General features: G+C 48.9%; 7 protein-coding genes across 7 annotated transcripts; 4 read left to right on the top strand and 3 right to left on the bottom strand.

Moving 5' to 3' along the window:
• Nucleotides 1-2,976: 2,976 nt before the first annotated feature.
• Nucleotides 2,977-3,576, top strand: N7529_000243 (uncharacterized protein; the record flags this gene model as incomplete). Its single annotated transcript, XM_057235774.1, has 2 exons — nucleotides 2,977-3,135; nucleotides 3,193-3,576. 2 exons carry the CDS (start codon nucleotides 2,977-2,979, stop codon nucleotides 3,574-3,576), a joined length of 543 nt encoding a protein of 180 aa, XP_057102577.1.
• Nucleotides 3,577-4,709: 1,133 nt separating this feature from the next.
• On the bottom strand, nucleotides 4,710-7,810 carry bro1 (putative signal transduction protein BroA; the record flags this gene model as incomplete). The annotated part of the gene is made up of 3 exons (XM_057235775.1): nucleotides 4,710-5,834; nucleotides 5,888-7,475; nucleotides 7,533-7,810. 3 exons carry the CDS (start codon nucleotides 7,808-7,810, stop codon nucleotides 4,710-4,712), a joined length of 2,991 nt encoding a protein of 996 aa, XP_057102578.1.
• A 641-nt stretch (nucleotides 7,811-8,451) lies between these two features.
• Nucleotides 8,452-10,229, bottom strand: N7529_000245 (putative mitochondrial DnaJ chaperone (Mdj1); the record flags this gene model as incomplete). The annotated part of the gene is made up of 3 exons (XM_057235776.1): nucleotides 8,452-8,647; nucleotides 8,704-9,959; nucleotides 10,026-10,229. The coding sequence occupies 3 exons, from the start codon at nucleotides 10,227-10,229 to the stop codon at nucleotides 8,452-8,454; spliced, it is 1,656 nt and encodes a 551-aa protein (XP_057102579.1).
• A 428-nt stretch (nucleotides 10,230-10,657) lies between these two features.
• Nucleotides 10,658-14,113, top strand: N7529_000246 (endopeptidase La; the record flags this gene model as incomplete). The annotated part of the gene is made up of 3 exons (XM_057235777.1): nucleotides 10,658-13,628; nucleotides 13,688-13,905; nucleotides 13,961-14,113. 3 exons carry the CDS (start codon nucleotides 10,658-10,660, stop codon nucleotides 14,111-14,113), a joined length of 3,342 nt encoding a protein of 1,113 aa, XP_057102580.1.
• Nucleotides 14,114-15,096: 983 nt separating this feature from the next.
• Nucleotides 15,097-19,061, top strand: N7529_000247 (protein kinase family protein; the record flags this gene model as incomplete). Its single annotated transcript, XM_057235778.1, has 2 exons — nucleotides 15,097-15,178; nucleotides 15,238-19,061. 2 exons carry the CDS (start codon nucleotides 15,097-15,099, stop codon nucleotides 19,059-19,061), a joined length of 3,906 nt encoding a protein of 1,301 aa, XP_057102581.1.
• A 638-nt stretch (nucleotides 19,062-19,699) lies between these two features.
• N7529_000248 (CobW family GTP-binding protein) lies at nucleotides 19,700-21,122 on the bottom strand (the record flags this gene model as incomplete). Its single annotated transcript, XM_057235779.1, has 5 exons — nucleotides 19,700-20,062; nucleotides 20,116-20,723; nucleotides 20,779-20,790; nucleotides 20,854-20,937; nucleotides 20,999-21,122. The coding sequence occupies 5 exons, from the start codon at nucleotides 21,120-21,122 to the stop codon at nucleotides 19,700-19,702; spliced, it is 1,191 nt and encodes a 396-aa protein (XP_057102582.1).
• Nucleotides 21,123-21,802: 680 nt separating this feature from the next.
• N7529_000249 (Mob1 family protein) lies at nucleotides 21,803-23,331 on the top strand (the record flags this gene model as incomplete). The annotated part of the gene is made up of 2 exons (XM_057235780.1): nucleotides 21,803-22,027; nucleotides 22,087-23,331. 2 exons carry the CDS (start codon nucleotides 21,803-21,805, stop codon nucleotides 23,329-23,331), a joined length of 1,470 nt encoding a protein of 489 aa, XP_057102583.1.
• Between the last annotated feature and the right edge of the window lie 319 nt (nucleotides 23,332-23,650).

A 23,650-nucleotide genomic window follows, 5' to 3' on the forward strand; every position in this document is an offset into this window, starting at 1 on the left:
GGCAACATTCCACAGTCAAGAATGGACCTTCGGGTCCAGTTACTCTGTACAGTGTGGGGGTGTACTCCGTACGTTGCAATGCAATTATTGTATACTTTGTGATTCATGCCCCTGAAGAAGAGGATGTCAAAACGTAAGAATAACATCAGTTCAAGGATCACAGTGCAACCTTACCTAAGGGATTATCTAAGAGATTTTCCCGATTCAGCCTTCCGAGGTGCACTCCGTATGTATTTAGGTTTTACCCACAATAGGTGTTCGTTATACACACTCACTTTCTCTATTACACCCACGCTCTCTCCGAATTCCCCAAACGCCAAGGCGAGTGATCCGCGATCCACAGCTTCTGGAATAAATATCCCCTAATCCAATAACAGGCTCAACTGGACTCACACTGATTTCATCTGCGGGGCCGTCATTCCGGAGTCCGTGATCAGCCGGCTATTGGTGGGAATCTTTTCTTTTTCCGGCCTATCTCTAAATTGCTCTTAGAGATTGTGATTATCTGGAGAAAACCCATGTGATAGTCTGGGGGAGATAGATAGATTGGCGTTCAAAGGGGGAAAACAAGTGATACCGTGTCCAGTTCTCGGTGAAGCACGAGGTGTTTTTTTTTCTTTCCATATTTATCCACACTCCACTCTGAGCGATTTATGGCTACGTATTTCTGTTACCCCATACTCTCTCTTCTACTCCAAACATCAAACAGAGTAGCATTTATCCACTTTTGTAAAAGTTTGGGACTTCGGAACACAATGCCCCTTGGGAGATGTAGATCCACTTGATGATTAAGTCACGTAGGACGCTACAATCAGGTACCATATGCAGTAGATCAGCTAATCTGACCAGGATGAAGTCTAGAACTAAAATCCCGATTCTAGCCTTGTCTTCAGCTATGAGCTCAATTTATTAAAGTATGACATTACCTACAGGGATAAACTTAGAGTACAACTAAAGTACCAAACTATTCTCAATCCTACAGTGGGATCGAACGAATCAAACATTATTGTACACAAAGCCAGAACGGGAAGAGTTCCTCCCGAACTTGTCTAACACGTGTTGGGATTATTTGTTACCCGCTCAATTGCTAATTTTCATTTTTTTCAGCGGCAGCTCCGGAGGAGTCCGTGTCATCTCAAATCGGAAGCGGGGATTACTAGCACGAGTGGCATAGTTTCACATGTTCAGATGCGAGAATCATGTGTTTATCCATTCTTTGATCAGAAGCTCGATGTACATAGGCACTTGGGACAGTCTATGAAAGTTTGATAAGAGGAATGTAAGCCTCGGTATGCAATGTGATTTTAACTATGTGCATTAAGTCACGACCTAATGAAATGGCGTCATGGCTTTTATTCCCCTCCAGATTACTGATAAGATCCATACATGAGGTAGTTATGGAGTAACTACTCCGTATGTACATATGTAGTTAATATGAGCTTGAAATGGCACATACAAAATATTGTAATATTCAATCTATACATAATATTTCCAACATGTAAAATACAGTATGTAGCTTCCTTTATAGCTTACAGCCTAGACCAATCTGCTGCAGGTACAGACCACAGAGTATCAGCTCCTAGGGCTATAAGGGCCATCGGGTGAACTCGGATGACCAGATTGTGCCATTCTAAGGCTTGTGGCATTCTATGCGGGGCTTAGTGCCGATGGAGTCTACCGATTCTCCACGATGATCAGGGGGCTTTTTATTTTCGGTCGCTGTGATCAAGAAAAGGAAGGTGTGCCAGGTCTTGGCTTTTTTTGCCGTGTCGCCTCATTACAAAAGGTACAAGTACCGATGGTCGCTAGTTAAGACCCTAGGACTTTAGTCCTAGATGAGGCGTGCAAATTCAAGGAAGTAGACTTTTCACGGGGCAAGTACTTCAATAGTAATGATTCAAAAAAGGGGCTTCGGTGAGCGGGCGTCTTCCGTGAAATTTCTTTTTTCCCCCAACGCTTGTACGCCAGTCTCCCGTCTCTGGAGCCGGTCGGTTTGCGTAACTCGGCGAAAAACTTCGGCATCCCTGTGCCGAGTCGGTCTCTCTTGTGAAAGAACCTGCCGGTCTCCCATTTGTCCTTTCCCTTTCAAGCGGTATTTACTGGTACTCCCCACACTGTCCGTACCTATTATTATCATTTTTACATGTATGGAGTTGTAATTGCGTAAGAAAAATTCTCTTCCCGAGATTCTTCCGAGGCTCGGAAGTTGGAGTCTGGGGTGACCCAAGTGTTGGATATTGGATGCTACATTCGGACATACTACCCATGCAGGTAAACATCCTAGACACTTCGGGGTAATGCTTGTCTAAGTTAAATTTCGTGAAAGAGCTCGGGATACCTTCTCATGTCTGTAAGCCATGTAAGCCATGAAAGCCACTCGGATATGGCCGTGGGAAACATTCTGCCGTCTTCTCCGGAGTTTGGTATGTCCAGACTACTCCACATGTAGCGGTGAGGCCATAGTGTGGAGTGTGATAAAAGTTTTCTGTCAGTTGCCTTATATTGGAGTTTTCTCCAGGGCTCCAGGGCTCCAGGGGCTAGGGCTCTATATTTTTATGAGTCATCATACGATAATTGAAGCTGGTTAGTGTGCATTATTTGCTGTTTTGACTCCAAAGCAAAAGATGCTGGCAAATAATGTCAAAATGTTTGGAACACTGCAAAAAAAAGTTATGCCATGAGAAACCCTCTCGCCTTCTTCAATCAATACCAGTGTAGTCCTCTTAGGGCTTCGAATTACATACATACATATTCGCCTCAGGCACTCCGAATCTAGAAGCGGAAGCGGAGATGACGTTTCTGCCATGATCGACCGAAATCTGAAGTGTCAAATCCAAGACCAATAGCGCCATCCATCCAATTTACACTATACAGCAAGTCCCTGTATGATTTGACTCTACCGGCAACCCCCTTATTCAAATTCCAGACATTGAACATTCCCACCAAGCCAATACGCTAGCCTCGAGCTCCTAAGCAATGGCACCCCCGCGCCAGCGCACCACAGCAATCATGGACGACTCGAGGTCCGAAGCCTCAAGCGGCACAAGAGACTATCCAAAGCCGAAGTCCCGCAGACCAGCAAAAGACAAAGCCTCCGTGACCAGTGCGCCCGTCGAGCACGACGACCAACCAAGAGTACGAACTCGATTTTAAATTGTTGAATGGTGTAATAAGACCTAACACATCCTCCAGCTCCCATGGACAGATCTCCCTCTCGAAATCCTCCATTCATACCGCCACGTCCATAAACTTCCCACTCCCTCCGCCTTCGCAAGCGACTACTCCCGCATCGTCCTCTCTCAGGGCGTCGGCCTCCGCTCCCCTACCTCTCTCGCTGCTCGCCGCGCACAGTCCCAACCAAACGGACACAATCACACCAGAACCGGGGCTGTGACTGACTCTTCGCTGCGACGGACTGTTGGCCAAGACCGCGTGAGCAAAGACCAATTTGCGCTCGTTGTCCGGAGACACTTTAACAGTGCGGGTCTTTCGGAGCAAGAGACCATTGCGCGGTTTTTGTATACTGTTCGTGAGGAGAGGAGGGGGAGACAGTTCCGATTGCGGTTCCAGCCATAAGAGTGGGGGCTGATGTCTTTGATCTCTGTTCTTGATTCGTTGGCTCTGCCTTCCATTGCTTGTGGTTAAGAGCTGTAGAATTATAGAGCTTGATTTGAGTTTATATTAGAGCTGTTCTTTCGCTTATCCCCCCGCCTGTGTCTGTCCTGGTTGATGGGCTTCGTGCGGTGTGGTGGACATACATTACGTGCGTGGCTTGTCTGGTTACCTTTTTTGAGGGACTGGTGGCTAATTCTCGTCTTTCGATGTTGAGATACCCATTGGCGTTCAGTGTGTTTATGCTTGTGATGTCTTCCGTCTCGGTTCGGATCTTTATTGCTTATTTGAACCTGTATAGCTTACATATTATATAGTTATCAATGCATAGCTGTGTTCTAATGCAATGAAATGCATTCTGCTGATAATTTATGGCCGTCTTCGATTATTTATACATGTACATATCTTTGGTACATACTATTATATAATATAACTGATATTCCATTGTACCTCCATGACAAAATTCTGAAGGTCTTGACCGTTTAACACCATACGTCACACATATATAATTGAATCACAGATGATTTCGGCGACTTGGAAACGAACACCCAAGGTGATACAAACCTTTGAACACCTAAGTACATTACAAACTAAACCTTAGTAAGTGCCCAGGTGGCAGCACTATTATTGATCAACTACACAAAGCATCAAACTGCAACCCCATGTAACACATGTGCACTTCGAAGGCCAGTTCTCGACAGCCTATATAACTTTTGAACATATATTCACATATACTTATATGAAATCTTATTTGGAAATGCATGACTTGGTACTTGCTACTAAATAGTACTTATATAGTTCATAGCTCATTTCCATAATAGCATAGATTCTTTCTGTAAATATCAGAAGGGGAACAAGAGGGACATCTAGCCCGGGTTCAAGAACCCAGGACAACTGCCCTCTAAAACAAAGCAGCTCAGACCATAGTAGAAAGAGAAAACCCCGCAAAAAGCAATGAACCAAATCGAGGGTGACCTCGGAGAGAGTTCTAGATCTCAGTGAACGCCAAAATATGCCATCGCCGGTTCAAATCATATACCTCCCTTTTTCCTACGCGGCGAAAGCCACATCCTCCATGTAGCCAGGTCCATCGTCTATCATTTCCAAGCGTTGAGACCAGCCCAGGGATCGTTGGGATTTGGCTGAGATTGAGGCTGAGACTGTGAAGGTGCCTTGCGATGACCATGTGGCCTGACCTGCGCATAGCCACCAGGACCAGAAGGATGCACACCACCAGAAGAAGGCGGATAGCTAGGATGTTGGGGAAGTGGAGGCGGCGGAGGTGGGATGTAGCCCTGTTGAGTCATGTAGTGTGAGGACGGAGGAGCCACACTGGGGGCTGGTGTGCTGGAATTGGAGTAGCCTCCGTATGGAGCCGCATTTCGAGGGAAATATTGTTGGCTCGGAGGTGGAGAGACGGGGGTCCGGGAGGGATATGCCATGGGGTGGTAGCCATCAGATAGTGGAGCTGCAGCACCTTGCTGGAAGTGCTGCTGTGGCGGATAAGGGGCGCCCATGTACTGTCCGTAAGGTGCGGATGGGTGTGAGGAGAGGGTCGCGCTATGCCCTGGCATGGCGGGCGGGTAGCGGGGTGACATCTTTGGAGATGGGCCAGTGGTTCCATATGCTGGTGTCTGAACAGGGGGTGGTGGTGATTTGACCTTCGAGGGTGCTCCCCCTGACACAGTGGATGGTGAGGTTGATGAGCTCTTAGGTTCCGTAGACAAGCGCTCCATCAACTGGCGCAGCTTCTCTCTCTCACGATCTTCCTGCTCCGAGACACCGGTGACCTTATCGCGTTCGATTTGGCTGAGAAGCTGCGCACCTTCTGATCGGCGGTTGTTGATGAAGGTTTCGACGTTCTTACGGAGACTGTCGACATTCTCGCCCATATCATTGTAGAATATTCGCGCTTGAGTTATACCTGACGAAAGGCCATTGAATGCTTCGTAGATCTTCTTGTATCGAGAAATTACGGAGTTGCGTTGGCGTGTGATGGATTCATACTTTGACTGCTCGGATTGAACCCTCTTATCTTGCAGAAGCTCTCCGTATATTTTGGTGAGTTCTTTCATCAAAGATTGTTGTTTATGGTTCGCCTGCAGAATTCTGTTCTGATGGGGCCGAAACTTCTCCAGCTCGGCATCAAAGAGCTGCGTTTCTTGGCCAGTAATCGATTTCTTGTTTAAGATCAAGACATTTGAGATGTCATCGTTGTGGACCTGGAATTGATACAATTAGACAGTTGCTATTAATAAAAATTCAGGATTCTCACCTTATCCTTGAGATCCTTGAGCACTTGAGACCTCTCTCGCTTTACAAGATTAAGTTTCTTCAAGATCTCTTCCACCTTGGCGATCTGTTCTGCGACAGAGGCACCACCTTCATCATAGACATCATCCAAAAGAGTACCTTCCGCAGGACTGGTGACGCCACTCTTGTTTTTACTGTGCTTTGAGCCGACTTTGAGCAAAGCTCGTTGAAAGAGCACATCGGCTTCACCTGTTTCCCCGGCAGATCGCATTTCATCGAAATCGGTCTCATACTGCCGAAGTGTGGAAGAAAGCTGAGTATCACTTGTGCTGGCCTCGTTAATAGTGTCTCGATAAGACCGAATATCTCCTCGGAGCGTGGTATTAAGTCGTGAACTGGGTTGCTGACTCCAGTCTGCTCCATACTTGGACCTCATCTTTTCACACACGCTCTCTTCAAGATCAAGTTGTTTCGAACACTGATCTAATTGGGACAGCACTTCTGGCTTACGATTTTGCAGCTCGTCAACCGCCCTATGGAATGGTGTATGTCCAGCAAGCTCAGAGCACCAGCGACGGAACTCTTCGTCCACTGACATCTGCTGGTTCATGCCACCTTTCAAGATATTGAGACTGCCTGGTAGTTTCAGATAATCCAAACTGGCCTCAAACTCGCCATTAGCGGTCTCAACTTTTTCTGTTTCAGCGCGAATCAACTTGGCTTTTTCTTCATCATAGAGACTAGCGGTTTCAGTGACAGACATAGGCACCAGCTTCTGGAAAATATCGGGTCCAATAATTCGCTGGATATCTTGCCCTTGATATAACTCGCTTACTGGGATTGCTTTGGCCGCAGGCAGTTTAGAAACAGCTGAAAGAGCAGCCTCATTGGGGACTGGCTGGTGATAGATGAAATCATTATCTTTGACCATAGTAGCAAGCTGAGCTTGTACGTTTGCTTGGTTGTGTTTGATAAGATCCAGTAGGGCGGGCCCTGACTCGGCGGTCATATGAGAAGTCGCTGGGGCTGTCGAGGGGAACGTTTTTGCCCAGCTCAGAGCTGTGAGAGCTTGCTTATCGGCCATCTGTAGGCGCGCAATAGCAACACCATGTGATCCATTCTCGCTATCCGCCACTGCTTGATAATAAGACGCCACCGATGCCATGTGTGCTGCCTTGCTCTGTACAACAGTCGTCCAGACTTTGTCAAACACATTCTTGCCAACAAAATCTTGCATTGTGTCAGCTGCCTGGGAGAAAAGATATGATGCTTGGCTAGCCAATTTAGCCAGAAACCCAGGCTTCTTTTGATCCGCCACTTGCTTCTCGAAAAACACTTCCTGAGCTTGAGCTAATGTGACGTGAATCAATGTTTTGACAGTGTCCCGGTTCAGGTCAGTCGATGGCGCATGTAAGAAGTTTTCATTGATGTATGTAAACATTCCAGCGGACGCCTGGAAGGAATGGTAGGCTGTCTTTACCCCCGTATCGTCAGCCCGGTTTTGGTTGGCGGCATGGCAGGAGAGAACGGCAGATATGTTGAAGATGATAGATGCCTTTTCGTAGGCTAGGGAGTATTGAGACGTAGGTTTCTGGGTGAACGCATCGTACCTGAAGTGTAATATATATTTAGCCCAAGCGAATTATAAGCAAAAACAAATCACCCACCATGTAAACGAGATTTTGATATGGTTCTCATCGACAGGGAATCTGAGGTCCAATAGCTCCAGTTGGCCATAGTATCGATACAGCAAGTCGCGACCGGTAGCACTCTCCTTTCCTGCGCCTCTCATATCCTGGCGAAGGCGGTTGAGAGTGACGCATTCTTGGTTATATCGCTCGGGGTCTTCGCCGTATGTCTGCCGAATGTAATCCTTGAGGGGTTGAACCCAATCGATCTCATTGGTCTGCTTCAGCGGACATGACAACATAGGTGACTGAACCATGGTGGCTGTCGAGAGCCGTATGCTCCCATCCAAGAGCAAAAGAAATGCGGAATAGAGGCAAGACAGGGATTAGAAGCTCCGTGTGATGAGGGGATCGGAGTCCAGGGTTGTGTGTGGGGTAAGGGAGGCGGAAAGTGGGCGCCAGGTGGTAGGCCAATGACGTCGGTCGAATAAATATTGGTGGGCAATTGAAATGAAGGAATGTTAGAACTGGTCTGATAGAAACTTGTTCGTGAGAAAAGAACAGAGTTGCCTGAGAGGGTTGGAAGACGGAAAGGTGGGATGTAGTGTCCGTGATGACCTTGGGAAGGCGCCAACTCCCAAAACAGAAACAGAACAGAACAGAACATCTATAGAACAGCTCAATCAAGACTACAAAAAACACACCTGTGAAGACAGTTGAAATAAATTTTCAAATGCTTTTTTAAATGCTTTAATTTTCACAAAATGAAACATGACAAGGAACAGGATATACAGTCAAAAGAAGTGGAGAGCTTCTTGGACGCATCTATCACTCAATAATAATAATACAGTATTCTGCCCCATAGACCTAGGCAGAACAGGTCCCCAATATCGCCGACGCTATGACATGGGTGAGGTAAATACAAACGGATAATAGAGTACATGATGATTTACATTTTCTAGGACTTCTTCGAGCTGTCCTTACTGTCCTTGCTGGCAGTATCCTTGGAGTCCTTAGAATTCTTGGGAGTATCCTTATTGTCCTGGGTTGACTTGGAAGAATCGCCGTTCTTCTCTGTAAGACGATGCCAGACAGATTTCAGGAACCCTTCATTTTTGTTCGCTTCATCGCCGCCCCCGGAGGCAGACGTCGGACTATTTTGGAAGTCAGTATGAGTGCCCATTTTTCGCTAAAAACTAGATTATCTTACCTATCCTTGCCAAAGTTCATTGTCCGTTTGGCTGTCTTATCGTTCATCTCGTCTGCAAGGACTTCCAGAATAGTACGCTGGTTTCCAGTCAAGTACTTCGGCATGGCGACCTTGAATTCAACCTTAAGATCACCATTGGGAGTGAAGCCGCGTGCTGTTCGACCACCAAGCTTCTTCATACCCATTCCGGACAGGGTAATCTTGTCACCGGTGCCAGTGCCCGTGGCCACTTTAACCTTTACCTCGCTGTCGAGAGTTGGAATTGTCACCTCACCACCCAGAATGGCAGTGGTGAGAGGAATGGAGGATGTGTAGAGAATGTCGGACCCGGAGCGGCTGAAGCGGTGGTCGGGGGCGACTCGGATGGAGACATAGAGATCACCAGGCTGGGTTCGGGCACCGGGTGGAACAGCAGCTCCTGTGGGCGGGTTGTCACCTTCACCGGTCACTCGCAGACGCATACCATCTTCAACACCACCGGGAATGTCGACCTTGATAGTCTTGCGTTCCCTAGTCACACCGTTTCCATTGCAGGGGCTGCACTCTGATCCACGGGGAACAGACATACCAGCACCCCCACAGGCCTCACAAGTGGCGGCGACTTGGAAGCCTCCCTGCATCATATGAACACGGGTACCGGTACCATTGCACTGACGACATTGGGACCGCTTGGCACCAGGTTTCAGACCGTCACCTTTACAGGTTCCACACTTGGTCAATGGTGTGACGATTATTTCCTGGGTCGTGCCCTTCGCGGCCTCCATGAACGAGATGTTGGTTTGCACCTCGATATCTTCACCAACCAAAATCTGTTCCTGGAAGGGGTTGCGCCGACCCCGGGGCCCGCGACGTGCACCTCCGGTAAAGGCGCCAAAGAGATCTTCGAAGTTGATGTCGCCCGAGAAGCCTCCGCCAAAGCCACCTCCTCCAAATCCACCACCAAATCCGTGGAAGCCACCCGCACCAGAGAAGGGATTGCCGCCAGCGCTTGGGTCGAATCCGCCATTCTGATCGAACGCAGCCGAACCATACTTGTCGTAGTTCTCTCGCTTGGTGGCATCGGACAGCAATTCGTAGGCTGTCTGAGCTTCCGCAAACTTGTCTTTCGCTTGAGCATCTTTGTTGGTGTCCGGGTGGTACTTTTTGGCCAATCCGTAATAAGCTTTCTTGATTTCGCCGGCGGATGCCTTTTTGTCCACGCCGAGGACCTTATAGGGATCGGCGATTGCCGAAAGAGGAGAGGTAGTATGGAAGGTCTATTCATCGAAAAGAAGAAGGCTGATTTAGCAAACCGAGTCATGAAATCTCGCTGGATGACCTACCCTAGCTGATATCACCAATGGATCCTTTCTCTTGCAGACGCCCTCTCGGAGACGTCTAGCTGGGGAAGCGGAGACAGTCGCATGATATCCTCTTGTTTTGTTGGATGTAGAAATGCCATTGTTGGAAGTGGTGCATTGTCGCTGGGTTCGCAACAGACGCGCGGGGATAGCCGCGGCCTTTGGGAATGCCGCAGATGGATTCATGGATACTAATAGCCGAACGACGGTTGGACGGCAGTTGTCGATGGCCGGATGAGAGGATATATGCGAGAATGGAGGAATAAAGTAAAAGAACGACGATTCAAACACAAAAAAGCCACAAGTTTAAAGCACCAATGACCTTTCAATACTAAGATGAATTACTCTCCTGACCACAGAAGCTTCGAGTTCTTCGGCAGAGAGAAGTTTCTCGGAGAAATGTATCACCGGGCGATGATGAAAGAGTTGCTTACCGAAGCAAAATGGCTCCACGGGTGCTCCGACTACGGATATCCAGCTTCCACTTTGCCCTTTTGATCTTATTACTTACCGCTGTGCCTTTGGAGCTGTGTTACGGATCGTCACACTTCTTTTAGCACCGTATTTCTTACCTCAACCCCATTGCCCGACCTTTCATCCGATAATCAAGGAGCATGCTCCGCGGCCAGACACTCCCCTGGAGAGCTGCGCTCCACCAAACGCCTCGAGCTCTCCTCCGACGGCCCTTTCTTGCGTCTCCAAGATACAATGCCACCTTCCGATCTACACTACGCTCGGCTCGGCTTGGTAATTCCATTCCCTCGTCCTCCCGCGCCTTCTCTGTAAGCTCCATCCGACGAAGAGAGAAACCCCCACCAGAGGACCCAAAAGACGAGTCGGAAGCGAAGGAAGAGAAGGAGAGCGGCCAGGATGATAAGGACACAGAACGGGCACCTGAGTCCCGGAGGAAGGTAGCCGACTCGGGCAAGAATGTTCCTTCCACAGACCAGCCCTCCACGCGGAGAAAAGACCGATCATCTGATAAGGAGCAACGCGGAGTAGAAGAGGAGGGCAAAAAAGATGCCAATTCAGCGGATGGAAAGGGAAATAACACACCATCACCTATCCCGCCAAGCGATAGCTCGACCGACTCGAAACCCAGCGGTGCAAGCAGCGGCGGTAACAGCGGTAATGACGATGGCGGGAAGAAGGGTAAGAAGGCATCTGGGGATAAGGCTCTCCAAAAGCCGGCAGTTCCAGATGTTTACCCTCAGGTGATGGCAATCCCCATCGCCAAGCGCCCATTGTTCCCCGGCTTTTATAAGGCGATCACTATTCGCGATCCTAATGTCGCCGTCGCGATCCAGGATATGATGAAGCGGGGTCAACCTTATGTCGGAGCATTTTTGTTCAAAGATGACAACGCCGACGGTGACGTTATCGAGAACTTGGACGATGTCTATGATACAGGTGTTTTTGCTCAGATCACCGCTGCATACCCTCTCCGTGGGGAAGCCAGCGGTGTGACGGCAGTCCTCTACCCCCATCGCCGTATCAAGATATCATCACTACTTCCGCCTAGCGAGACCGCCAAGGGCGCTACTCCCCCGCCTCCACCTACTTCCGAAGAGAAGACGACCGAGAAGAAGGGCGATGTTGTGGCCAGCTTCGAAGAACCCGCCCCCGACGCTGCCCCCAAAGACCACTACGAACCCACCTCTTTCTTGAAGAAACACCCCGTCAGTTTGGTCAATGTGGAGAACTTGATTGAAGAACCATTTGACAAGAAGAATGCCATCATCCGTGCAGTGACGAGTGAAATTGTCAATGTATGCAAAGAAATTGCGACCTTGAACCCATTGTTCCGCGACCAAATCTCGGCATTCTATACTGATCAGTTCCCTGGAAATCTCAGCGACGAACCGGCTAAATTAGCTGATTTCGCTGCCGCGGTTTCTGCGGGTGAGCTGCATGAGATGCAAGAAGTCCTTGAGACAATGAACATCGAAGAGCGTCTTCCCAAGGCTCTTGTAGTTCTGAAGAAAGAGTTGATGAATGCTCAACTGCAATCTAAGATAACGAAAGACGTCGAGGCCAAGATTCAAAAGCGCCAACGCGAGTACTGGTTGATGGAGCAGATGAAAGGAATTAAAAGAGAGCTTGGTATTGAGTCTGACGGAAAGGACAAATTGGTCGAGAAGTTCAAGGAGAAGGCAGAGAAGCTTGCCATGCCGGAGGTTGTAAAGAAGGTCTTCGACGAGGAGATCAACAAGCTCGCCCATCTTGAGCCTGCTGCATCGGAATTCAATGTCACTCGTAACTACCTGGACTGGCTGACTCAAATTCCTTGGGGCCAGAAGAGCGTGGAAAACTTCGGCATCAAAAATGCCGTGAGTGTCTTGGATGAGGATCACTACGGACTCAAGGATGTCAAGGATCGTATTCTTGAGTTCATCGCCGTCGGCAAGCTTCGTGGAACCGTTGAAGGAAAGATTCTTTGCCTTGTTGGACCTCCAGGTGTCGGAAAGACCAGTATTGGAAAGTCAGTAGCTCGCGCTTTAAACCGACAGTACTACCGCTTCTCTGTCGGTGGTTTGACCGATGTTGCTGAGATTAAGGGTCACCGCCGAACCTATGTTGGTGCCCTGCCTGGCCGTATCATTCAAGCCCTCAAGAAGTGCCAGACCGAAAACCCTCTTATTCTGATCGATGAAGTGGACAAGATTGGCCGTGGACACCAGGGCGATCCGTCTTCTGCTTTGCTCGAACTTCTCGACCCCGAACAGAACAACTCCTTCTTGGATCACTACATGGATGTTCCCGTGGATCTTTCCAAGGTTCTGTTCGTCTGTACCGCTAACGTGACCGACACTATCCCCCGGCCACTGTTGGATCGTATGGAGCTCATCGAGTTGTCTGGCTACGTTGCGGACGAGAAGATGGCGATTGCCGAGAGATACTTGGCTCCCGCTGCTCGTGAGTTGACAGGTTTGAAAGATGTTGATGTGAACCTCGAGAAGGATGCTATCGAGGAGCTGATCAAGTCGTACTGCCGCGAGAGCGGTGTCCGTAATTTGAAGAAGCAAATCGAGAAGGTGTACCGGAAGGCAGCATTCAAAATTGTCCAGGACCTGGGCGAGGAGGTGCTGTCAGAAGAGGCGGCCTTGACTGATGAGGGCAAGGCCGCTCAGGAGGAGTCCAAGGAACATGAGCCCGCCGACCCTGCGCACGTTCCGATAGAACCTGAGAAGTCAACCACAGAGGTTCCTCGACTGGCCCTCAAGGTGCCCGACACTGTGCATCTTAGCATTGGTAAGGGAACTCTGAAGGATTATGTCGGACCGCCAGTCTTCACGGCCGATCGTCTGTACGACCAGTTCCCTCCTGGTGTTACCATGGGTCTTGCATGGACCAGCATGGGCGGAGCCGCTTTGTACGTCGAATGTATTCTGGAAAACGCATTGAGTCACAGCTCCCGACCGGGCCTTGAGATCACTGGAAACCTGCAGAACGTCATGAAGGAGTCAACTCACATTGCATACTCGTTCGCGAAGTCTGTTATGGCCCGGCAATTCCCCGAGAACCGCTTCTTCGAAAAGGCGAAGGTTCACCTGCACTGCCCTGAAGGAGCCGTTCCAAAGGATGGTATGTTCGATTCCTATCTAACAATTTTGTTCTGAGCCCATAGCTAATCATCTTAAAAGGCCCCTCTGCTGGTATCACTATGGCCAGTGCCCTTTTGTCTTTGGCTCTCAATCACTCTCTTGAGCCAACCGTTGCCATGACCGGTGAACTCACCGTAACTGGCAAGGTTCTGCGCATTGGAGGGTTAAGGGAGAAAACAGTGGCTGCTCGTCGGGCTGGTGCCACCAAGATTCTCTTCCCTGCGGACAACACATCTGACTGGCTAGAGCTCCCTGAGGTGAGTCATATACTTACTCCCTCTCCCTGGATTGACATGACTGACTCCTTTCTAGAACATCAAGCAGGGCATTGAAGGTCACCCCGTGAACTGGTACTCCGAAGTGTTTGATATTCTCTTCCCCAGTCTCGACCAGGAGGCTGCACGTACGATCTGGCAAAAGGCACTGGCTAAACCTGAAAAGGGTAGCCCGGAAGCTGATGAGTGATTATCTGATTTGAGTCATGTCGTATATACCTGTTGTTTTTGTTCTATTATTTTGTATAGCTTTTTGTGATTTATTACATGGCGTCTTTTTTTCCAACATGGAATGCATGGTCTGGAGTTGAAGGATGTTTACTACATAGTAGACCTTTTATTTCCTACCTAGGTAGAGCCAAAACAAGATTACTCCACTCATTGTTTGTTCTTTGTTAACTAGAGTCATATAGTCTCATACTATATTATATAAATGAATGAATATATAGCATATATGCATGTAATGACTGATTATAGCCCAGGTTATCATATATATCAGAAGGCTGAAATAGCAGGGCGTGTATGGAGCCCCCAATCAGGCATGAGTTGTCAGGCCGCAACGCATCCTCGAATATTTTGATCTGTGCGCGTTTCGATGAATCATATCTTCACTTTTTTTTTCTTTTTTTATATTTGCTCTCTCTCCCTTGTATCCTTTGAAAAAGGGCTTTTGATTGATCTCCTGCAGGGTATTTTTGCCTCACATTTGAAGCCTTGCAGCGGAAGCATCTCATCACCGCTATCACAACGGCTGCAGGCGGATTTTCTTAAGGGAAAAAAAATAGAGAGGGAAAAAAATCACTTATACCTAAAAAAAATACTCCTATCTTGACCGACTTCTCTCTTCTTCTCTTCCTCTTCTTCTCTCTTTTGCCCCTTTGCACTGCCTCTATTCAAAGTCCTTGTGCTGGGCCGGTTTCCCAGCCTCGCCCATTGCAACCCGACGTTGTGCGACACACAACTTGAAGCCTTGAACCCTCGACGTGGTTTGAACTTTTACAAACAAAACAAAAAAAAAACAAAGCTCTATATTGGAACTGGTGGGACGAAATCGTGGTGTCAAGTGTGACGCCAGAATTTTCTGCCCCCTTGAACCTGTTTCAAAACTTATGGACATCGTTTCGGCCAGCGGGGTGTTCGAGTCGTTCCTAGTACGACAGAGCGACTTGCCGTATGGCCATCGCCGTTGCCAACTGTAGCCAGACGCCCTTGGCTCTCGAAGGTCCGCCAAAACAGAGCATGTGGCAGCGATTGGGTTGGCGAAAATTGCTGGGCCGCGATGATCGAGACACGTCTGGGGATAGTCAAGATGAGACTTCCCCCGCCCTTCTTCCGACAACTCACGGAATAAACATGACAATTTGACACGTCGAATCTCGCGAAAGGTTGGCGTCAGTCTTCCGCGAAACCCCAAGCGACAAAGTGCCGATTTCGAACGATTAGCTCCTCAATTTGAACATCGTCGTGCTCTCTCCGCCATTTCCGCCGACCGCCGCCCCTTGAGCGCACAAACAGCGTCTCCACCGCCCACCGACCCCAGACAATCCGCACCCGAAATTCAGTGGCTCGGCCCGCCCACAACCAAAGTCGACGATATCGAACCAGAGATCGAAACAAATGCCGAAATTGACATGTCCCAGGATTGGGATTATCCCGACCCCGACCCCGAACTCGATATGGATTATTCAAAGTCCCCCGATGTAGAGGAAGGAGAAGAAGAAGAAGAAGAAGAGGATATAATTGATCTGGATGCGGAGCTAGAACAACGGTGGATTTTGAATCTGAGCATGCACTTCAGAGATCGTTCGGAACGTGAGAAATTCTTTGTGACGTATGCGGAGACTCCAAACCGATGGCGACGAGTCACGGTTTCTTGCGACTACCGCGATGCACCACCAGACTCATTGGAAGGGGAATTAAAGGGGCTACGATATCAACGCGACAAATGCGCCCGAATCTACGAGTCCATTCGCGAGTCCCTCCTCGGAATCCGGTTTTACGACACTGTCACGAATTTGAAGCTTGAAACGAGTGATGGTCAGTTGCATGTCTACGTGACGGAAGACGTGAACGAAACGATTCCGTACCCACCAATCTCCAGCATTGGTCACTTGGTGGGAGCTCCAATGATCCCCGAGCACATGCTACACTTCGAATCTCATTTGTCTGGCTTTGTTTACAAGGTTAATTTCGGTGGCCGGTTCTATATCAAAAAGGAAATTCCAGGCCCGGACACCGTGGACGAGTTTCTATACGAAATCAACGCATTGCACGCGCTGAACGGCATCCCGAGCGTCATCCAGGTGGAAGGAATTGTGATTGATGAGGAGCGGTGCGTTGTGAAGGGCTTACTGATTAGCTACGCCGAACAGGGTGCATTGGTCGACATTCTATACGAACAACACGGAAGGACAGAGTTTGCACGACGCGAACGATGGGCGAAGCAGATCATCCAGGGACTCTGTGAGATCCATGAATCAGGCTACGTGCAGGGCGACTTCACACTCGCGAACATTGTGGTGGATGCGAACGACAACGCCAAAATTATCGATATCAACCGCAGAGGTTGCCCTGTTGGCTGGGAACCGCCAGAGATTGCCGCCAAGATTGAGAGCAACCAGCGCATCTCCATGTATATTGGTGTCAAAACCGATCTTTTCCAATTGGGAATGACTCTGTGGGCATTGGCAATGGAAGATGACGAACCGGAACGACAACCACGGCCTCTTTACCTCGGTGAAGATGCGAAGGTGCCGGATTACTATCGGCGAATAGTACAAATATGTCTGAGTCCCAACCCACGACACAGGCTCTCCGCAAAGGAACTTCTCTTCATGTTCCCTCCAGATATTCGCTCGGCATGGGCACCAGCAGCTCGACCACTGGAGATGAATACCAATGATCCCAGACAATACCCTTTCCGAAACAACTGGCCCCAGCCTCCACCTTCCGAATTCCCCTTCGCTGCTCCCGGTGGTATGATGCGGCAGCCCGACCAATATTACACCCAAAAGGACTTTTCAAACAATGCATATGGTGGTATGCAGCACTCCGACTTTGAAAAACACGACTTCGCAAAGCGCTCGACAATTACCCTTACAGAATCCAATGAAGATATGGGCTTCCCATCTCAACCATCATCTTCCTCTACCTTGAACCACTCCCCCAACAATGACGAGTACTACTCTCGCTATTCTGATGATCAACCCCCACAATACCTGCCGTCCGAGAACCGGGACTTTGAAGCCCCCTCGGTTTCGCACGCTACTACTTTGAGGAGCAATGGCTTCCAAAACGATCCCGTGGAACTGCCCACTCCCACCGACGAGACTCTCTCTCGTCAAAATGCCCCCATGAATAATCAGCAATCCATCGCTCAAGACATATCGACCGGATCGACCAATGAGCATACCCCAAATTTGCCTGGCTCAGCGAACACTACTCCCACTGTCAACCAAACTCCTCCCAAGCCTTCAAAACAAGACAATCTGAACCGGCCAAGCAAAAGGGCCGCCAATAACGAGGATCTCCTTACATCCTCCTGTTTAGCTATCAATCCCGCTCTATCTTCACACGAAACTTCCCACAGCACTCAACCTACCCCTTCATTGATGCTCCCACCTTCCACGCCACCGATGAAACGAGATAGTTCCAACCAACCATCTGCGAAGAACGCCAATACCATGACCCCATTCACCGGACCCTCAGCTTCAAATTCATCTACTATCGGTTCGGGATCACCCCTCAGTCCCAAATCAGGTAACATGGGAGCTTCCCTAGGGCTGGGCACCAAATTCCCAGCAGCTTCACCTTTTACCAACATGCTAAGGCAATCTGGAGGGCAACCCTTCAAATCTGCAGATGTCAATTTTGCACCACCCACACCATCAAACCTATCCTCTTTGAAACCCTCGACCTCCTCCATGCAAAAGGCGGCCTACGTTAGTTATTCAGCCCAAACTACCCCCATCGAATTGTCACCCTCTGAGCCAACGAAAAATAAGGAGGTCGGTCAACCTCGCGCAAAAGCCATTGAGATGAAGCCTACTTTGGCAATTGAGTCAGACTCATCGTCTTTGCTCGGCTCCAGCTTACCTATAAGCCCTGCTACGCGTGATTCAATGCCAATTGAGCAGGCTGTTGACCACTCCAATGCCAAGCCGGTCAAATTGAAGCCAGTGCTGAGGAGTGAATCAAAATCGACACCATCGCTACTTCATTCGGCACTACCCATAAGCCCCGCTTCGGCAAATTCGAAGCCTCTCGCGCAGCTTTGCGGCATGGATGTCAAGCCCGTGGATGCCAAGCCAGCATCGGCAATTTCATCACGATCAACATCCTCGCTACTTCATTCAGAGCTACCTACAAGCCCGGCCTCTGCGAATTCGAAGCCTATCGCGTGGGATACCAAAGAGCCCCATGCCAAGCTTGCCGATGTCCAGCCCACATTGTTAAGGTCGCCAGACTCGACTGCGTCTTTGATCGATTCTCGGCTGCCTATAAGCCCTGCTACGATAAATTCGAGTTCCATTGCAGAGGCCATGCATCAACCATTTGTTCCGCCCATCAATGTGAAGGCTACCTTGACAAAGCCATCGGACTCGGCACTGTCTCTACTTGGATCCAAGTTGCCCATAAGCCCTGCTTCGGCAGATTCCGTCCCTGTTGCAAAGACTTTGGCTGAGTTCTCAAGACCTGTCAAATTTGAGTCTGAATTGGCAGAGCCGTCAGACTCATCGCTTCTCAGCTCTAGCTTGCCAATAAGCCCCGCTTCGCCGGACTCAGGGTTTCCTGCAAAGGCTATGAATCAACGCCACTCAAACAACGCAGTTGTCAAGTCGGCATGCAAACAGCAGTCGGATCTCTCATCGCTACTTAGCTCCAGCTTGCCGATAAGTCCTGCCCCGGCAAACACAGGACCTCCTGCAAATGCCACCATTGACAAACCCATATCGGCACAGCAGTGCGATCCGTCAACTCTCCACGGCTCTAGCTTACCCATAAGCCCTACTTTCGCAAACTCCATCGCCGGCACAGCTACCGAGGTATCACCTGCTGTTCACCAGCCCCCTTCAGGCAAGGTACCGCATCCGATTCGACACAGGCCTGCAACCTACTTCTCTCGGACAACCTCCTAGAACCAACTTATGGAAATCCACTCGGAAATCCACCCTTGAATCAACGCAAGATCACTAATATTGTTACATCAATCTTGCTGAATTGGCCGCCACCAACGACGCCACGACCTATTTCTCCGAACGAGCCCTATATTCGGGGCCGAGCACTCGATACCCTTTTGATTTGCTCTGCTTGTACAGTTTATGCCTCGTCGTTTGCCTCGTGTTATTCGGCTTTTGGAAGCATTTGCGCCGATGGCGGGCGAAACCCTGGAGTCCGAAAAGTCTTTCTTTTGTTGTTTGCATTTTGGCGGGTTTTAATTGGTTTATGTTCTGGTTGCTTTTTTCTTGTGTTCTCTTTCCTTTGTCTTTGTTTTTCTTGTTTCCTTGCCTGTTTATTTATGATTTGCTTTCTATTCAGCGGAGGCCCTCGTTCTGCGTTCTGGTGTTCTCACCCGGAAGTTGATGTATATTGATGGGATCTTTTCATACCTCTTCTTGTCTGACAGGGCTGTATTATTTTTCTTCGTTACGTGACAATGCAATCTTTGGCTAGGACTAGCTTTCACAGTTTAAAAGTATATAGGCCCGACTTTGTTTCTCTTTGCTTGATTATACCATAATGCATGCAGTGTTTCATTTCATCGGACAAGACTGGCTCATTTCGTTAGACACGATTCAAAACTCTCCTGCCAAGGTTCTGCGCTTGATCCTAATCCGCGTCCGATCAGTACAATCTTGCATTGAAGTGGCTTGGACTTGTCCTCGTTGATTATTGGCTCTGCATCTCGGATCTCGAAGACATCCCGTACAGCCTGAATGATCCTGCTGGTCCCATCATTAAGAATTAGAATACCCTTCAGGCGGTGGACCTCAAAGTTATCGGGTTGAGGCTCAGATGATTTTGACACAGCAGGTGCAGGGAACTTCGTATCCCACAGAACAGAGCGTAGCCAAGCATCCACGCAGTCGACCTTATCTGCTGGAATCGGAGGTGTTACGATGGCAGTGGTAGAGATTGCCTAGTAACAGTCAGAGCCAAAGCATAATATATAACGTAAATAGGATGACCCACCGGATCCATATGGCTATGTCCCTTTTTACTGAAATCCAGATCGGCCAAGTGATCATAGGCATGCAAATCCAACACAACGCCTTCAATCTGCGGCGTCCGACTATGATCCGTAACATGAATCTTAGCAACGCTATTGATAGACGTAACCCGATCCCGAACAGCCTCCAGTTCCTCTTCGGTAACAAGATCAGTCTTGTTCAGAATGACCACGTCCGCATGCGAGATCTGCATGTGCGCCATCGACAAAACAGGGCCACTGCCATGGTCGTGGTTCTGGTCGTGCGACTCGGCTTTCTCTTCAGGCGCCGGTTCATCCAGCAAGCGAGTGATATTCTTTGCGTCAACGAGAGTGACGATGCCATCGAGGTAGATGGAACTGCCGAGTCCTTCGTCCATCCAGAAGATCGGGGCGATGTTGCCTGGGTCGGCAAGACCGGTGGTCTCTAGTAGGATGTAGTCGAAGGTGCCGCGGCGTTCCATCAAGGATTCAATGGCCATTACACCGGAGTCTTTGACTGAGCAGCAGATGCAGCCATTGCCGACTTCCATCCATTCAGTGACTTCATTGCCACCTTCGTTCACTGTCATTGGTTTCTCAATATCGGTTGCTTTGGAGGTGTGATGTCAGAGTCCTGCCTTTTGTTTCTTGGTTTTAGAACTCACAATCACCAAATTCTGCAGTTGGGTTAGCAAATTTTATATATATACATATATCTGTCTGGAGTGGGATAGACGAACCATTCATAATCACAGCAATTTTCTTGCCGTGTTTTTCTGTCAAGATATAATTCAGCAGCGTCGTTTTTCCTGCACCCAGATAACCTAGCCCAGTTGTTAGATCCAAGCTTCATAATCTGCACAGATGCAGCGTGTTCGATCATACCAGTAACTAGGGTGATCGGCACTCGAGTTGTGGGTGGTTCATCTGTAGGAGCCTGCTCTGCTGAGATGGCCGCGACATCAATGAGATCCGGAGGAGCTTCCTCGTCTTCAAAATCAGCAGACATGTTGATTAGATCTTTTATGTCGTATGTGTGTAAGCGGAATTCTAAAAATCTTGGACAGTAGGCTTCGAGCTCTTGAATTCATTGCGGAGAATGACGTTACTAAACTAGAAGTTAGGCGCGGGATTTTTTTGCTGGCAGAACTATCCTTTGCTCCAATTCGCATATCATTTGACGATGCTTCACAATTTATGTATTTTGAGTGTATGTTACATACAAAGAAGTGCTGCAGATATTGGAAGTATGTCTATCGTACGCCTACATGTTCAAATAGTCCTTCATTGGCCAAAAGTAGGTGTTCTAGGGCTGGACTACGTAAACAACCCTACAAATGGACCGAAAAATGGGTATACAAGGATGGCAGATAAACTAGATATCCAGGCTCTTCACTGCCTTATGGACTTATTTCAAAACTCATGTTTCCTTTGTAGTTATATACCTGTTAGCTAAATCGAAGCACATCTATAGATGAAGGCGGTATAGGCGCAGTTAGGGCCGAATGGCTTCGGGGCGGTCAAGCCGGTTGTTATGTTGATTGATTATGGATCTTTCTTCAGCTTCGATAATCATCGTTCGCACTTTTCTTTCTTTGACACCATTTAATAAGCCTTGAAACCATTCACTCCTTTGTCTCTTCGGTTTCTCCCATTCAATCTAGCGCCTTCGTTATACCTTATTCTACCATGACCGCTGCGGGAGTCTCTCCGTCCAGCTCCCCGCGGCTTCCTAGCCCTCCTCCTCTGACTGAGGTCCAATTTGGGCCTCAGTCGCCATCACTCAGCGACTCAAATGATGCAGAGCTATTAGCTACTGCGATGGGGGAAGATGACGGCTCGACGCGCAGAATCCGGCCTGGGACCAGAGCTACCGATATGGCATTTGGTCCGCCGCTTATTCCCCTTTCGCAGGTGAGTTGCGCTTCACTAGATTTGTGTTCTTTTTGGTGGCATATACTGACAAAAAACAGCTTGATTCTCCTTTCCAGCTCCAGGAACACCTCAAAGCCCTATACCACCACTTTACCAAGCCCGAAGGATCTGACACGGTGGTCCCAATTAATCGCCAGGTTGCGATACAGCTAGCAGAGCCTCCAGAAGGAGTTGACCGATCGCTCTGGCTATATGAATTGTGTCGCTTTCTTACTATGAAAGTTAATAACCTAATCATCGCCTTTTTCGCCGAAAGCCCGCCCTGCTCGTCGCAAACTTGCCCCGAAATGCGTGCATCAGAGTGGCAGTATCTTTGCGCGGTGCATGACCCACCTAAATCTTGCTGTGCCATTGACTACTGCTGTCACACCCTGGATTGGGCTACAAACACTCTCACATCGCCGAAATATTTCCCCAGCCGACTCACCTTGGGCTCCGAGGGTGCCGGAGGCCCCCAGGCCAGTATGAGACATCTGACCAACATCTTCCGCCGTCTTTACCGCATTTTTGCGCATGCATGGTTCCAGCACCGTGATGTGTTTTGGGAGGTGGAAGGCCATGATGGTCTCTATGTTTTCTTCAAGACCGTCTGCGACTCGTACAGTTTGATCCCGCAGGACAACTACACGATTCCTCCTGAAGCTGAGGGCCCTGATGCGGTTCAGCCTGAGGAAGAACCCACTGATGACAAACGTCGGACCATCCTGCGCAAGGATGAGGATCCCTTCGGTGATGCTAAACTCGGCACTGCAGCAACTACCCGTCGCCACAAGCACAGTCCCTCAACCGGATCCCGGGTCACAACAATCACCGAAGGCGCAGAGGATCTGGAAGAGAGCCTGGAGGATCCATCGCCTTTGAGTAAAGCCCTTGCACAGTCCCCAGATTCACGCCCTGTTTCTGTGATTGAAGTTCCCACCAATACCGTCGTTCCGGCTGTCACTGAAGACACAGCCGCTCAGGAGGGAGTTCCATCTGATGATTCAATTGTGCAGTCTAAGGAGGAAATTGAGACCGAGGAGACACCGGAGCCTCAGGAACAGGCACTGCAAGAAGCTGCGAAGCAATCATCTGAAACACCCGAAGAGCCCCAAATGGTGGGACAGCCGGATCCCGAGAACCCAGAGGATAGCAAGACGGAGGAGGCTCTAGAGGCTGCTGCTACTGGTATTCCAAATGAGGCGCCGCCTTCTGAAGATGCTGAAACGAAGATCAGACCGGAGCAAGAGGGTGCTTCTTCTGCTTCGGATACCAAGCCCGACCTGGAGAAAGAAGAGTCTTAATTTTGACTTGATTTCGAATATTCCGGTCCATGTCACTCTATGATGATTCTGAATTGTTTCAATGTTTTCTCGTCTCGTTTACGGCCCTGGTTTTGATCAGGGATACTATGTCGCAATTACCTTTTGTTAGATACTCTTTTTGTAATATAGTTTAGGATATTGTTTATGACCAATGTCGATGATACCCATTACCCATTCTCTTGATGTTTCCACACATATGAGATGAGGCAGTGTAGAACAGCATTGATTCAAAATACCTACATTGTAAGCAATAGATCGGAGAAAGAGCTGTCGGTCATGCGTAACTCAGTGCGCGGAG

Source organism: Penicillium soppii (genome assembly GCF_028829465.1).
Source record: "Penicillium soppii strain IBT 18220 chromosome Unknown utg000001l, whole genome shotgun sequence".
Taxonomy (NCBI): Eukaryota; Fungi; Ascomycota; class Eurotiomycetes; order Eurotiales; family Aspergillaceae; genus Penicillium; species Penicillium soppii.